The sequence below is a fragment of the Sinocyclocheilus rhinocerous genome, unplaced genomic scaffold, assembly GCF_001515625.1.
Source record: "Sinocyclocheilus rhinocerous isolate Xijiao unplaced genomic scaffold, SAMN03320098_v1.1 scaffold617, whole genome shotgun sequence".
NCBI classification, from domain to species: domain Eukaryota; kingdom Metazoa; phylum Chordata; class Actinopteri; order Cypriniformes; family Cyprinidae; genus Sinocyclocheilus; species Sinocyclocheilus rhinocerous.
Genome location: NW_015632743.1, coordinates 165,764 through 182,056, shown reverse-complemented (window position 1 = coordinate 182,056; position 16,293 = coordinate 165,764). Strand labels below are relative to the sequence as shown.

The 16,293-nt window shown below is 38.4% G+C and overlaps 1 protein-coding gene across 1 annotated transcript in view; it reads left to right on the top strand.

Annotated features, from left to right (window-relative positions):
- The window catches only part of LOC107742988 (mRNA-capping enzyme), a 119,045-nt gene that overhangs the window by 46,580 nt on the left and 56,172 nt on the right, over positions 1-16,293 (top strand). The window contains exon 11 of the mRNA XM_016556081.1: positions 8,435-8,599. Within this exon, the coding sequence (XP_016411567.1) occupies positions 8,435-8,599 (165 nt within the window). The remainder of the gene's footprint in view (positions 1-8,434; positions 8,600-16,293) is intronic.

Genomic DNA, 16,293 nt, shown 5'->3' with positions numbered 1-16,293 from the left:
CCTTTTTCACCCATGATGAGTTTGCATCCTTGATAAATGTTTGTACATTTCACATCTTGGTGTGTTCAATTTTGACACATAATTTTGCTAAACTAGAATTAATATTAAAATACAACAAAAAACTATAATCTGTTTTAATCTGAGTAAAATAGACTAAACTGAATGAATATGATGAAATTGATTACATGTAAAGGACATTTTTGTCAAAACACCGAAAACCCTGACTAAAACCAGAAACTGCAAAGACATCACCATAGCGAGTACATAGCGATGTTTTTTGACTATTCTGAACACTGTAGCATTGTGGCGGCGGGTTTGACACCATCAAGCACCACTTAAGTATTCTTGTAAATGTACAGATTTTGTTGGATAATAGAGCTTTTAAAAAGAACAGTTCCTGTAATGTGAAGAAATAAGCGTGTGTTCTTGGACCTGTGTGGCATATGGTATGAAAAAAAGGATTGTCACTTTACTCTTTCCTTGGCCAAGACTTCCTGGAGGTCCCATGAAGCCCCCTGCTGTTTTCTGGCCTGTTGAAGGTCTGTCATGTTGGGCTTGGCAGGCAATACCTCACCACTGCTTTCTCATGAATCAGTGTTTCCAAAATTATAGTTGTATCTCGCTTTGCCTTTTCTTTAGGGATATTGCATTTGGTATAGCATTTGTTCGTGATAGTCTTGTAATGTGGTCACATTGACAGAACTGGCATTCATATGCAGATTTGACTTCTTTTAAATGTCTCTGACTCTTTTCTGAAACTTAGTGAGCTGCTTCCCTAGACAGCATTTTAAGGCTTCACAGTCATGCGACACAAAGCCTGTTCCGAAAGTTAAGCAACATAATTATGCTGCCTTCTGAGTAGGGGTGTTTCTCCGAGGAAGGAGAGGAAGCAGCGGTGCCTCAGGAAAATTCAAATGAGAAAATAATTGAAAAGTATAAAAAATAAGAGACCAAACAGTGTGTAGGGCAGTCATTTTTCAACAGCAGATAAAGTTTCAGTGGGAGGCAGCATCTCATTTTCCTCCCATGAGCTCACTGCATTCTCACTGAGGTCCTATAACTTATGTGAATGCGATGGCGGAGCTTCAGTCCAGAAGCTACTTGAGAGGAAGCAATGCTACTATGCTGGGATTTGTCCTTCTGTCAGTGGAGTAATAGCTGTCAAGATCTTGTTTGCTAATGGTCCGTAAATCATCTTGAATGGGTCAAACCGAACAGATCTGTGGAAATGAATGGGAAACTATTAAAATGTACTTGTTTTTAAGCCACCCTCCCGTGCCTGAGGCCCTCATGACTCCTGTGTTCCTGAGGATTTAATGACTAATTGTCCAAAAAGAAGTTGACCGTTAATAATAACACTTCTACGACCTTAAAGGGATAGTTGACCCAAAAATGAAAATTCTGTCATCATTTACTTGCCTGTAAGTTGTTCTAAATCTGTATGAGTTTCGTTCTTCTCTTAAAGATAAAAGAAGATATTTTGAAGAAATGTTGGTAATCAAACAGTTGCTGGTGGTCCTCATTGACTTCCATAGTGTGGTTACCAAGCATCATTTGTGTAGCAGCCGTTGCTACAGTCTCTTAAGAAAGCCCTGTATCGTCTCACCCTTAAGGAATCATTAAAATATGCTAATTTGATACTGTGGTGCTTAATATTAGCACAGTTGAGGTTGGTTGTGCAGCACAAGAGGATTTTTATTGAAGAACAGAATTTATTTGAAATCAGTCGCTGATTTTAATCAGTTTAATGCAGCCTTGAAGAGTTGGGTTTCTTTCAAAGACAACTTCATTGTGATTCTAAACTTGAACAGTAGAGTAAATAGGAAACACTGGAATAGAGAAAACACAGTTTACATGGATAAATAAATACTGTTTTACATGGATAGCAGGCTTTAGAGCTTTTGGAAGGCATTTATTCATCTTAGCGCAAGTAACAATTTGTGCACTTGCTAATGAATTTGATGGATTTTTTGGCCTGGTACAAGCAATTACGGTTGCACTGGGTCACTGTTGGAGATGGTAAAATTCCAGATGAATTAAGCTACTAAAATATCTCTGATTGCTGATTGCTGGCATCCCAATCACACAGAGTGTTCCAGATCCCAACATAGTATACAACATTATCAATCTCTGCAGGTAGTGCTGATTATGGAAAAAAAACACATACTGGACATACACACTAATACACACTAGTGGTGTCATGCTGGTTAATTTTATTTATTTGTTAAACCTTGGTGTTACCCTTGAGAGCACATGCATTACACATGCTTGACAGTCTAGAATAAAGGCGGGTGTACAGGGTGCGATTCTGAAGGTCAGAACGTCGTGAGCCCTCGCACATGTCACGATTGAGTTTATCCGAAAATCGTACGGAGGTAGTCACACACAACAAAAATTTACTACGATTTTACAAACTCTGATGTAAGCATTACGTTTTGCGCCATTCATAAAAATATGGATTCTGAGGACGAAATAGTTTTCTTTGTGGCAGCTATGGCTTGTGACGTCCAAAAAAAGAAACAAAGACGAAGGACATGGCAAAGAGAATGGCTGAAAAGCAGAGAAAAGCATGGACTTTCTGTTCTTCATAAACAACTCGAGGCGAGTAGGCTATTTCTGAATTTCTGCTCGTTTTGCTGGAAATACAGCAGGCATATTCATTCATAAAGCTGAACAGCAAATTTGGCACAATTCGGAATAACAAATAAAAACTAGAGCTGTATAATTAAACTTAAATTACTATATAGACTATTTATATACATAATATGTGGTTTTTGTCATCTTCTGATTGGTCAACTTCAGATGGATCGCCAAATCGTCTCGTTCAACCGCACATATGCCACAAATTTAAACCGACAGCGTCCGATTTTTTTTTGACATGTTTGAAAATTATCGGGAGGACGGGGGGGTGCTCGTAACGTTCTCGGATCGGCCTGTAATTCTTCTCACACGGTACGAGCCGCGACCATGCGAGCATCTGCGATTTTCTCCCGAGAGAAAAAAATCGCCTGCGAGCTCGTACGACAGCAAAAATCGCACCGTGTACGCCCGCCTTAAGCCTTTTGCTTCTTTAACTACTGATATTGGGGTAAGACAAATAGGAATTTACTAAATTCCTTCAAAACTGGTAATTGGGGAATATTAATCATACTGCAACACTGACCATAAAAAGTGAAAACCAGTTACTGCTCTTTAACGCTAAATAGCTGCCTGAAAGTGAAGATTAACACAAGGTTAGGTAGGTCTAAAAAACAAGTCATTTTAATGACAGGCCTGAGCTGTCAAATTTAATTTCTAATATTTTTTTTACACATATACTGTAGAAAAACGAATTGATTCAAATGAAAAACAAGTATTTGTGCACATGTATGAGTGATTAATGACTATATATAATTTAATTATTTTTTCATAAATTTGATGAATTTGACTGCTTTAGCAGCCTTGTAATACTTGAGACCTGACTCAGCCCTCTTCTGATCTCGGCCTAGACTCTCTTCTGGCCTCTATCTTTACTTGGACTAGACCCTCTTCTGGTTTTAGTTTTGACTCTGACTCAACCTTCTTGATTTGGACTAGATTCTCTTCTTGTCTCAGACTAGACCCTATATTCTGGACTTTGTCTTGACTCGGACTTGACCCTCTTCTGGTCTTGGTCTCGAGACTCAACCTTCTTCTGGTCTCAGTCTTGACTCTTCTGGGGCCAGTTCCATAAACACAGCCACTATGTTGTTAAGACTGTGTCTTCAGAGCTAGTTTGACCAACCAAATTAGACCAAAACTACCTTTTGTAACTGACTTAAAAAATGTATGACCAGTCTTGAAGAAAAAAAAAAATTGATTATTAGTTTTTAGGTTTTTAAGACTATGCTAAGCAGGTCTTCTGGTCTAAGTCTTGATTCGGACTCGTTTCTCTTCTGGTCTTGGTCTGGACTCGGACTCAAACTTCTTCTGGTCTCGGTCTTGACGTGGACTCAACCCTTATTTGGTGTCTGTCTCTGACTCAGACTGATGAACTGGTCTCAACTACAACAATATGCTTAAGCCAGACACTTGATTTACAGCATAAAATCTATTTTGTAGCTTATTCTGCTGAGAACCGCCTACGTTGGAAGACATTATCTCAGTGACATATAACTAGGGTTGCAAAATTTGTATGCTGACTTGTGTCTGAATGACAGCCCTGCTGCAGATTTAGGCTTCATGAAGCTCAAGGCTTGTTGTTTTTGGTTCACACAGGTGTTGATTCACTTATGAAGTCTTTTTGTCGAGGCTTTATTTTCGACGTTTAGCAGATCTCTGTACGTCCCTGGCTGAAGACGAGCTTCAACTTACTTTATGCTCACCAAGGCTGCATTTATTTGATCAGTAAAAACGGTAATATTGTGGAATATTATTATAATATAAAATAGCTGTTTTCTATTTGAACATATTTCAAAATTTAATTTATTCCTGTGATGGCAAAGCTGGACCAGGGCTCTGAATAATATTGTAACCGTGTAGTTTTCAAATCATGGAGAATAACCCAGTCAGCACAAACTGATGGAGTAATCCCTTACAACATGCAAATGACAAACCCGTTTCTATTTGTCATTCTGCGGAGCTGTTCCAGTCACTTTCCTCATCTGTATAAAATAATATAATTTTTTGCAAATACCACATATTAAGTCATTATTAAAAATTGCATTTGTTTGTATGTAGTAACAAAAATCAGTTACGTTGTCATTGGAAACAGAGCAGGTGGGAGTGGAAGTGCAGTCTTTAATGCTGACCCTTTCTAAATCTAAAATGATTCACCTTTGAATCTTATTATGTTCAATTCCTTTTTCACGTAATGTTTCCATTATTCTGTCAGGCCCTGGATTTATAGAAGCTTTCATTACTTTTTGATATGGAATGTGTAAGTCTGGAGAGGCTCTTAAATATAGATGAGCGTTTTATTCCTCAATTTGCGTTTGGAAGTTGCCCGCAGAGAGTCGGGCTGCTGGTGTGTCTGCTCTTGCGATAGGAAACTGGGAAATTGAAAAATTGCAAATAAGATGTAGAATTTATAGAGGTTGGTTTTGGAAGATGTCTGCTGTTAAATTGTATCTCTTTCTTACTCTCATCTCTGCCCCAATAACTCACCTTTGAAAACTCTTTGAACACTTCATGCTTATATTTAGCCCTTGTTCTTTAAACCATGGATTTTAAGCATGAATGACTTCTTAAATATCTTAGAAGTTTCTTAAACATAATAGATGTAAAATATGATAATATAAAAAAGATTCTAATTTTCACAGGGCGAAATCCAGGAATCCTCACAATCATGAATTTAGGATGAGGGCGAAAGATTTCACAGGGGGTTTGGTTTGGTTTTGATCTTTAAGTAAGCATTCACTGGTAGTGATGAAATAAACCAGCTCCCAGACATGCTTGTCACTTTTAATGTTGGTGCACCATAGCGTCATAAATCATACATGCATATAAATACATCAGTTGCAGGACTTCATTTGTTTATATGTAGAAATACAGACTGTGTTGCATCAAATACTGAGTCAAATGAGTCAAAGTCACCCAAGAGGAGCTTCCTAAAGAGATACGAGTGTTGTCATGCTGTAATACATGAGCCTTCTGTCTACACGAGGATGAATCGTTTCAGAAACAAGCCCCTTCAGAGCGGAGTCCGCGGAGAGCTGCAGTGGATTGCGTTTAACTTGTCTGATGTGCGGTTCCACTGGAGATGTTAAGCAGGTCGCTACCTTATTGAGACGTTAAGTGAGGAGGTGAAGCTTTGATTCAGTCGTAGTGACGTGGATCGGCGGTCCCATCGGAGCGCTGCCATACATCCGAGACCAGAGAGCGTAATGTGGAGATGTTACCATGGAGACGCGGCTGCGGTCGTGATGGAGAGAGAGTGAGGTGGATTATTTCCAGAGCTGCTCGCATACACACCGCGTCTGTTCCTTCAACACGTTCCCTCAGCACACTTAATGGGAACAGATCAAGATGAATCAAATTTTGCCTGATCTTTTCAATTACATGTTTTTTGTGCAATGGAGTCATACTCTAGCATTTAAACTCCCCAGTCCACCCAGAGACCCACACACTAGAGACGGCTTGACATGTGAGTTTGATGGAAAGACATGGGGGAAAATCTGTTATGATGGTGTGGAAAGGGTCGGGCCAGTTTAAATCAAGTGGTAATACAGCAAATTGTATTTCTAAATTGTTAAATTGTCAGCAGATGAGTCGCCTGATGGAACATTATCTTGCATTGTACCATCTCGATTGAAATCGGTGAATTCATGGCATAAACTCCAGTTTGTAGGTTTCTTAACTCTTCTTAACGTGTCTTAAAAGCAACATCACTGTAATTTGTCTACTCCTCCTGACAGCGAAAATGCTTTGCAAAATGACCCAGTCTCAGCCGATCATTTTGAAAATATGAAAATAATACAAACGTGTCAGTCGTTGCCTTGGTAACACAACCGAGCTCAAGTGGAAACGTAACTGGAACCGTTCGGCCCAACGGTGGAAAAGCGGCTGTGATAGCAATCCATTTAAAGTTTCATCTTTCTTGCTTCTTCTTCATGTGTGAGCGTGATTTGAACTCGAATAACATTCCGTAGTCCAGAAACTTTCTTTAGGTAAAGTTTAATAACAAAATTAACTGGAAAAATGTTACACGGTCAAAAAACTGTTTCGCTCCAATATTGCATCACAAAAAACTAACGGTCCTTGCCGGAAATGACATCATTGTCAATATGAAATATAATACACATATTAAATTATTTACTTTTATAATTATTTTACAATTGCTTAACACACACAATTATTTATTTATTCCACGTCTATATAAACAAATAACATATGGCTCTTACAGCGGCTTTAGTGAACATCTGGTTCATCTGTGTGCTGTTGAAAATTATGCTGTGACAATTACAAAATTTAATATGAGATTCTGATTTGACACGCTTTTTCTAGAGTTGTTAAAATATATGTAGCTAGTGTTGTGTTGGGATGCTTATTTTCTGAAACAGTCCAATAAATTCATCAAACATCTTACCATTGGGGATTTTAGACAAGTTAGAGGTATCCTAGCGCAAACTCTCTTTTGGCATTAAAAGAACTACTGCAAGGTTTACTAAAGGCACGCAATGAAACATTAGCGATGAAAAGGCATAGACGCATTACTGTGGCTGACTTTATTGCATATTGGGAGCAGTTGAATCTTCTGTTTATTCAGCTGCAGCGATTTTCTGGGTTTCTTCTGCGAGGCGTATTTGGAGTTTCAGCGCGAGAGCGCCCTCTGGCCTTTGGATGGAGATTTACTGCTGATCACAGAACCGTGCTTCACTGAAAGATACGCATGACAATCCCAGCTTCTGTGATTCTGCTTCATTTCGATTTATCGTGCAGCCCTAATTGGGTTACACTTTATTTTAAGGTGTCCTTGTTACACTGTAATTATGCATATACGTACTGAGTAATATTAATTAATTAACTACATGTACTTACTATATGGTTAGGGTTAGAATTTTTAGCTTAGGGCTGCTTGCATGCAATCATGCATAATTAATTGTTATTATAGTAGGTACGTGTAACAAGGACACCGATTGTGTTGGTCATTATGGAAGGGAGATGTTGTGTCTGGTTTCTTTAATTTGCGCATTGTCAGTAGATCAGCCGCAGAACTTTCCACTCTCATCGCCGCTTTTATGGGATTGCACCCTTGCATTAATTTGCCCCTATTTAGTAAATCTGGACCCAAGAATTTAAAATGTTTTGTCTTAAGAGCAATCGTAAGAAATAAGTCACTTGTTACTTGCCTTACTCATGGGTGTTCACAGTGTGTGTGTGTTCACTGCTGTGTGTGTGCACTAAGGATGGGTTAAATGCAGAGCACTAAATCCTAGTATGGGTAACCATACTTGGCCACATGTCACGTCACTTTGAATACATTTTGTGCGCAAAAGAAAAAGAAAAAAAAAACTTTTTTCAACAATTCTTAAGGACATAAGGACTTACTCAGAATGAAGCAACATGATTAATAACACACAGAGCTTAGCCAGTTATAATAGAGGCCATTTACATGTAGACATTTTAAAGATGTAGGACAGAAACTAAAAACGGTGCAAAAGGGTCATTAAAACTTAAATTTCGTCTATTTTGGTAGAGCAAAATGGCACAAAAAGACACCTTTAAAGAGAAGTAGTCAAATATATTCATATAGATGAGTAATATTGTTTTTCAAACATGAAGTCTGAATGACTGACATGCTGATGTAAAATCACAAGCAATTTGCATAACACAGAGTTACAGTACATCTTGTTAACTGGAAAAGACAAACTGGAGTAATTATTTAATCGATTTATTTGAAGTGTAGAACTAGTTGTGTTGAATTGAGTTGTGTGTGTGTGTGTGTGTGTGTGTGGCTGTGTGGTTTGTTTTGCAGGGTCAGCCTGTGGGTCAGTGTGACTTCAACAGACGTCTGCTGTGTATCGAGAAGGAGATCATCTTCCCACGATTTGAGAAAATTAAGCTGGGCCAAATTGATAAATCCAAGGAGCCCTTCAGCGTCAGGAACAAGCCTTTCTTCGACATCCACACTGCACGCAAGGTATTTATCCATAAACTTCTGTGGCCATGTGTGAAAGAACAGGTAAATGCCACTTAAACGGTGTCAGTAACCTCTTTGATCTAGCAACCACTGTAATTCTATCTACACAATCTCCTGCAGTTCTCCACTGCTACAGTCACTTTGTAAACCTGTATTCTCTGTGAAGCTGCTTTCAATCCATCTGTCAGGTAAAACGCAGTGTAGAAGTGCAAGTGCAAAGGTGTTGTTCAATGAAAGCGTCTTTTTCAGAATTTATCTGAAACTTTGAAGGCTGCAGCTCACAGAACACAAAAGAAACAAATGAATAGAGCATCTGTAAAAGTCGAAAACAGATTTCTGCGTATTCACACTCAATGGTTAGGTGCAAGATTCCTCTGATGTTTGTGTTCAGCCCGGGGACGAGGGCCAGTCAGTGACCGCAGTCTATTTCCAACGTGCTGAAGATGATAATCTGGTGTTTTCACCGTACAGATGGTTTGCAAGACAAATATATTCTGTATATTGACAATTTATTGCTTGTTCTTGGACTGACAGCTCTTGGTCTGGTTCTGGATGTAGGCCTTAAGGAGTCTAGTTTTGTTGATGGTCTTAGGGAGTCTGATATTGAGCTGGGTCTGGTCTTGACTTCAGCTCTAATTATTGTAGCTGTGGCTTCAAAAACTATTGAACATTTCCAGCCTTATTTCCCAGGAGGAAAGATTCAGCTCATTTAACACACATCTGTCCACTACTCGAGGGCAAGTGGCTAATGGGCGATACATTGTTTTTGATATTTTGATATTGGACTCAATTTGTTTTTTTATGATAAATTTGTATTAAATTATAAAACACAGAATCCAGACAAAATAAAACAAAAAATACAGAATCAGGTAATCCATTTGATTTCCAAAAATCAAATGGATTACCTGAATTAAAAGGTAGTTTAAAAACACGTCGTCATCAAATGATATTGAAAAAATGTCATGCATGTCAGGGCCATTTCTGCGAGCGGTTAAATTAGACATGTAATGCGCAGATATTTTATGAACCCTATAATAAGACCTTTATCCTGCTCTCATACAAAGACCCTTACAGTTCAATATCAGGAACATCAGTCAATGAGCTGTGCTCTTCTGCTCCATCTCTATGAGGGATAAGTGGGATCATTTTCTGTGAAATTAACATGCCCGATGGTTTCTGAGAAATTTCCATCATGAAGAGGTTCACCCCTTGTCTGCAGTAGTCGTTTCGTAACCACATTTCATTCTCTGTTCATTGTTCGCCATGAATAAGTCTGTTTTCCTGAACGACCAGGCTGGTGTGTTTGCGTGTGACTCGGCTTTGTCTTGTTCGGGGCCTGATCTGAGGATGAAGTCTTTCAGGATGAAGTCATAATGACAGGCTGTTGAGAACTGAGAGGATGTCATTGTTGAGGTCTCCAGGCATCTGATGTGCAGACAGGAAGAGGAAAATAGAGGAGCGGAGAAAGATTCCCATCAGTAATCGGTAGAGAGTGACATCTCCACTGCAGACTACAGTCAGGATCAAAGCACTGTTGTCTAGGAGTTCATTCACTCAAAAGCCTGCCAGTGTCTCTTCTTGAAAATCCTTCAGCGGCCTCCTCAGCATTAGGACTGACTCCCAAAACATGAACTGGCCAGTAATATGCAGGACACATTACATTTAGGCTCATATATGTCATAAATGGCAACTTGTGAATGATTATGTGGTCAGTATGATATAAATATATGATGAATGTATGAAATGCACACTGTTTTGAAAGCTTGAGAGGCAAATTTGAGCAGAGTTCAGATGCAAATGGCTCTACATTTACAGAAAACAACATGAAAAAAAAAAAATTTAATGATGAAAAAGAAGGAAGCAATGAAAGAAAACAAAATAGGCAATAAGATCAAAAAGGAGGAGGAGTAAAAGATAACAAATAACCAAAAGAAGGAACCAAGTGATTGAAAAAGTACAAGTAAAACAAAATTAAAAAAAAGATTAAATTAGGGGAAGACGTTAATTTGAGAGTGGAATTTGAGTGGAGTATAAATGCATTTATTTGTGCATTCAGTTACAGATACAAAGTGGCGTATTTATTTGTGCATTAGTGAACTGATTTGTGGTATTTGTCATACATTCATGCGTCTGACGAGTACAAATGCATGCCTTTGTGTGGTTTTGACATTTTTTCCACCATTATATATGTGGCATTAAAGCCCAGGCAGCACAAACAATGTTTTTTTTTTTTTCATTAAAATGCTAATTATCACAACATAACTCACATATCCAGTCACTAATTGAGTATTGCATAATTATATGCATCTTGGGACCATAAACCGGCCTGTCGATCATCCTGTGAACATTAACATTCTGATAAATTAACATGCCCGATGGTTTCTGAGAAATTTCCATCATGAAGAGGTTCACCCCTTGTCTGCAGTAGTCGTTTCGTAACCACATTTCATTCTCTGTTCATTGTTCGCCATGAATAAGTCTGTTTTCCTGAACGACCAGGCTGGTGTGTTTGCGTGTGACTCGGCTTTGTCTTGTTCGGGGCCTGATCTGAGGATGAAGTCTTTCAGGATGAAGTCATAATGACAGGCTGTTGAGAACTGAGAGGATGTCATTGTTGAGGTCTCCAGGCATCTGATGTGCAGACAGGAAGAGGAAAATAGAGGAGCGGAGAAAGATTCCCATCAGTAATCGGTAGAGAGTGACATCTCCACTGCAGACTACAGTCAGGATCAAAGCACTGTTGTCTAGGAGTTCATTCACTCAAAAGCCTGCCAGTGTCTCTTCTTGAAAATCCTTCAGCGGCCTCCTCAGCATTAGGACTGACTCCCAAAACATGAACTGGCCAGTAATATGCAGGACACATTACATTTAGGCTCATATATGTCATAAATGGCAACTTGTGAATGATTATGTGGTCAGTATGATATAAATATATGATGAATGTATGAAATGCACACTGTTTTGAAAGCTTGAGAGGCAAATTTGAGCAGAGTTCAGATGCAAATGGCTCTACATTTACAGAAAACAACATGAAAAAAAAAAAATTTAATGATGAAAAAGAAGGAAGCAATGAAAGAAAACAAAATAGGCAATAAGATCAAAAAGGAGGAGGAGTAAAAGATAACAAATAACCAAAAGAAGGAACCAAGTGATTGAAAAAGTACAAGTAAAACAAAATTAAAAAAAAGATTAAATTAGGGGAAGACGTTAATTTGAGAGTGGAATTTGAGTGGAGTATAAATGCATTTATTTGTGCATTCAGTTACAGATACAAAGTGGCGTATTTATTTGTGCATTAGTGAACTGATTTGTGGTATTTGTCATACATTCATGCGTCTGACGAGTACAAATGCATGCCTTTGTGTGGTTTTGACATTTTTTCCACCATTATATATGTGGCATTAAAGCCTAGGCAGCACAAACGATGTTTTTTTTTTTTCATTAAAATGCTAATTATCACAACATAACTCACATATCCAGTCACTAATTGAGTATTGCATAATTATATGCATCTTGGGACCATAAACCGGCCTGTCGATCATCCTGTGAACATTAACATTCTGATACTTCTCAGTTCACTTTCTCTATCCTTCATACGTTATTATTATTCAGATATTATACAGTTCTTCCTACCTTCCTTCTGACATTATCCACATTAAAAATTAAGTAGTTTTATTCTCAACCTTTAATAATGTTGCTTTGTTTATAGTATTATGTATTTATATCTTCAAAAAATAATTTAATATATTTGTTGGGAAATAAAGAGTCCTCATATAGGTTTTAGTGGTCTGTCAAAACCTTCAGCGATCATGAATAGATGAAGAATCCTTGTGCATGAGCTGCTTTTGTCAAACACATGATTGTCAGACTCACAACTGGCCACTGTAAGAATTGGACAAGAACTCCAATCATCCAATCATCACTCCAAATATCATAAAAAGTGAGCAAATTTAAATATATTTGTTGGGAAATAAAGAGTCCTCATATAGGTTTTAGTGGTCTGTCAAAACCTTCAGCGATCATGAATAGATGAAGAATCCTTGTGCATGAGCTGCTTTTGTCAAACACGATTGTCAGACTCACAACTGGCCACTGTAAGAATTGGACAAGAACTCCAATCATCCAATCATCACTCCAAATATTATAAAAAGTGAGCAAATTTGCTTCAGAACACCAGTTTTTGTGTAAAGCTGAGCTGTTTGTATACCTGCTCAAATCTTTTAGTAGTTTTAAAGGCTTGAAAAAAGAACAGAACAGGAGAACAAAATGAAAAATAAAGAACTAATGAAAGAAATCAAAATGCACAAAAGAGAAAGAACAAAAAATGAGCAAGAAGTAATAATAAAAGATGGCAAATGACTTAAAGAAAGACTTGAGATGAAATGAGAGTAAGAAAAAAAAAGATCAAAGGGGTCATATGATGCTGCTAAAAAGAACATTATTTTGTGTATTTGGTGTAATGAAATGTGTTTATGCGGTTTAAGGTTAAAAAACACATTATTTTCCACATACTGTACATTATTGTTTCTCCTCTATGCCCCGCCTTTCTGAAACGCGTCGATCTTTACAAAGCTCATCGATCTGAAAAGCGAGGTGTGCTCTGATTGGCCAGCTATCCAGTGCGTTGTGATTGGCCGAATACCTCAAGCGTGTGACGGAAATGTTACGCCCCTCACCATACTGTGATGCCGTGTCCCTGTGCGACGAGACCAAAACATTAAAACCCATTATAAACGAGGCATGTGTTGCGAAGTGCTTGGTACCCACAGTGACGTTCAGTGGTAGTAAAGCTTTTATATAGGGATGTATGAGTGCTGAAGGTGTGAGGGAGTTGTACTTTATCAATGCTGGCATGAATTCACACACCACTGTGTGATGTAATACACAAACTTGAAACAGAAGATGCTACCCTCCCCTCATTCCCTGCGACATACTAAGTACTAGAATATTATACATTTTCTGAATTAAATCTCGGGTGTACTCATTTCTGCAATCCTTCATTTAAACAAAATTGGCTAATTTACTTATCTTACAGAAAATATTGGTATATATTTTGTTGTTTTTATTAAGTATATGTTTAATATGTTTCGATTTTGCCGTCTTTCCATGAATTATATTAATTATATTAGTGATCATTAAGAAAATGATCCGTGGACCCCTAATGGTCCTTGAAGGCCAGGGGGGTCCGTATAAAGTATGAATTTTTGTATAAATTTTGTATATTTTGACATGACATGTTCCCATGAAAGAAAAATCCAATATAGTTGATAATATGGCCAAATACTGGACAAGTCGGCTAACTTGAATTATACTTGACTGCATTTGGTCCTCACAAAGACACAAATGATACATAGATGAGTCAATTTTGTTCTGTGGGTCCTTGAGGATGGTTCTGAATTGGACTGGGGTCCGGTAAGCCAAAGGGTTGAGATTCACTGTACTAGACAGACTTTAGCTGTTGCGGCGCAGACACGGTGTTACTCGCCTATCGAGAAGAAACAAAGCAACCTCGGCGTCCAATCGCAGGCCTTCTGCTCCATGAGTTCTCTCCAGCGCTGGAAAACTGATCCGATATTTACACGGGTTTACTTATTGCCTTAAGCCTTCGTTTGTTCCGCAGACGTTTTCCTCTTTTGTTTTTTATCCGCCATCTCTATTCTGTCGCTCGGCTTGGCTAATGTCCGTCCTGTGCACTGAAAGCTCTCTCCTCCACATCATGAGTAGACACGCCCCTTACTGCTGATTGGCTACAAGTTTGTTTTGCTATTCGGCCCAAATCAGTTTTCTAAAGCATTTTTTAAAATCGCTTACCCCACCTTTAAATGAAAGAAAGCACATGAAAAAGAAGAAACAAGGGCCGTCGCGATTCGTTGATTTTATTCGACTATTCGATTTTTTTTAAATCCTCGACTTCATTTTGCTCGTGTCGACTAACCGGCAAAATACCGGAAGTGGTGCATTTCACAGACGAGAATCCATAAAACACAAGTTAAAAAAAAATGAAATAAAATGACAGAAGAAAGAGAACAACAGGAAAAAAAAGATTTAAAAAAAAGTAGAAAAAAATAGAAAAGAAAAAGACGAGAGGAAGAGAATGGGCAAGCGGAAAAAAGACTGAATGAGAGAACAAAGAACGAAAGAGATAACACAATAAAGAAAGAATAAAGAGTGAGTGAACAAACAAAAAGAAGGAAAGAAATAAGAAACAAAAAGAAAGAGAACAAGAGAAAGACAGGCTCGTCTCTGAGGGGGATTTCAAAGGATTCGACACACAGATAACAACCCGTTCCTCAGTGTGTCAGACTCTTCCCACACGAACCTTTCATCTCAATCGCCACTTCGAAAGAGTTTAACTGGAGTTAATGATCTCATTAAGCCCTAATGTCCTCGTTAAATGGGGTCGGATATGGAAACTAGCCCCTTCTCTGAACAGACTGTGAATGGTGCAGGTAGAGGCTCACATGGAGAGCCGCAGCTCCTCAGAGCTTCGAGGGTGAGCTGTGTTACGCTTGAAAGATGCGGTTTGCTGCAGACTGACTGGAATTTTAATACACCATCCGAGGCTCAGACGTGTTTCTGAGAGATTAAACGAGAAAATAAGGCAGCTAATGTGGAGTGGAGGGTCGTGCTTCATTAGAGTCATGGAAAGAAAGTCTCTGTTAAGACTCTGCCGCTGTAGCCCTGTGTGCTGCGCTAATATAACAGAGTCTCTGTGGATCGTGTGCCACGTTCAGCTGAGGACAGATTATCGCTAATGAAAGAGTTTTTCTATTGAGCAGTGTTCAGTTCAGCAGGATATCAGGGTGGGAGAGCTTGTCTGAGCTGTGTAGCGAACATTGGCGGCAGAGATCCATTTAAACGCAAACAGGCTCAAGGTCTTGAAACATTTATTAGAAAGGAATTAATTTACAGCAGCTGCTCTATAGACGGCGCCGCGCTAATGAAAACAAAAGACCCGCCACCTTTCGACCAAATTCACTCGCTACTTTCTGTTGTTTGACATATGTATTTTTGATTTCTGTACACTTCACTATTATAATGCATTGTTTACATTTGATATTGGTCGCAATTTCTCAAGGATGAGTCAACGTGAAATAGAAACGGACCCTGTTTACTTTCTTATGTGTGTTTCTAGTGTGATTGTTGATTCATCAGTGCACGTTAGTGATGTAACGATTAACCGCGAGCCGGTTGAAAATCAATTCAAATATGTGACGATTTAAATGGGTTGAGATGCTAAACAAATCGCGATTCAATTAGGGGTCATAGTTTATATGAATGTATGTCTGAGTGGAACTTTAGAAAAAGTTTAGATGGTATTTTTTCTTTTCATCTTGCTTCTGTATAATGCATATTAAAGTTCATAAGTGCAGCGCTGCTTTGTTTACAGCGGAAACCAAGGAAACGCTTTAAGCGCCACCTGCTGGCAGAGAGTTAATCTGCGTCTCGTTCAGCTCGTCTGCTGTTTCTGTTTCATGCAGATATTTTTATGTATAGTTTCACAAAACTGAACTCAAACCATTCTGTTTTTCCTTCAAATTTCGAAATTATACAATCCAATTTAGATTAAAAACTGCTCATGTTGCAAGTCTTCAGCATCTTTGTTTGGATCAAGATTGAAATGCAGTGGTTGCCTCTAATTTTAAATGGAAAGAGCACAGACAAAGCCTTAGTTTGTTTATATGAAGAGATTT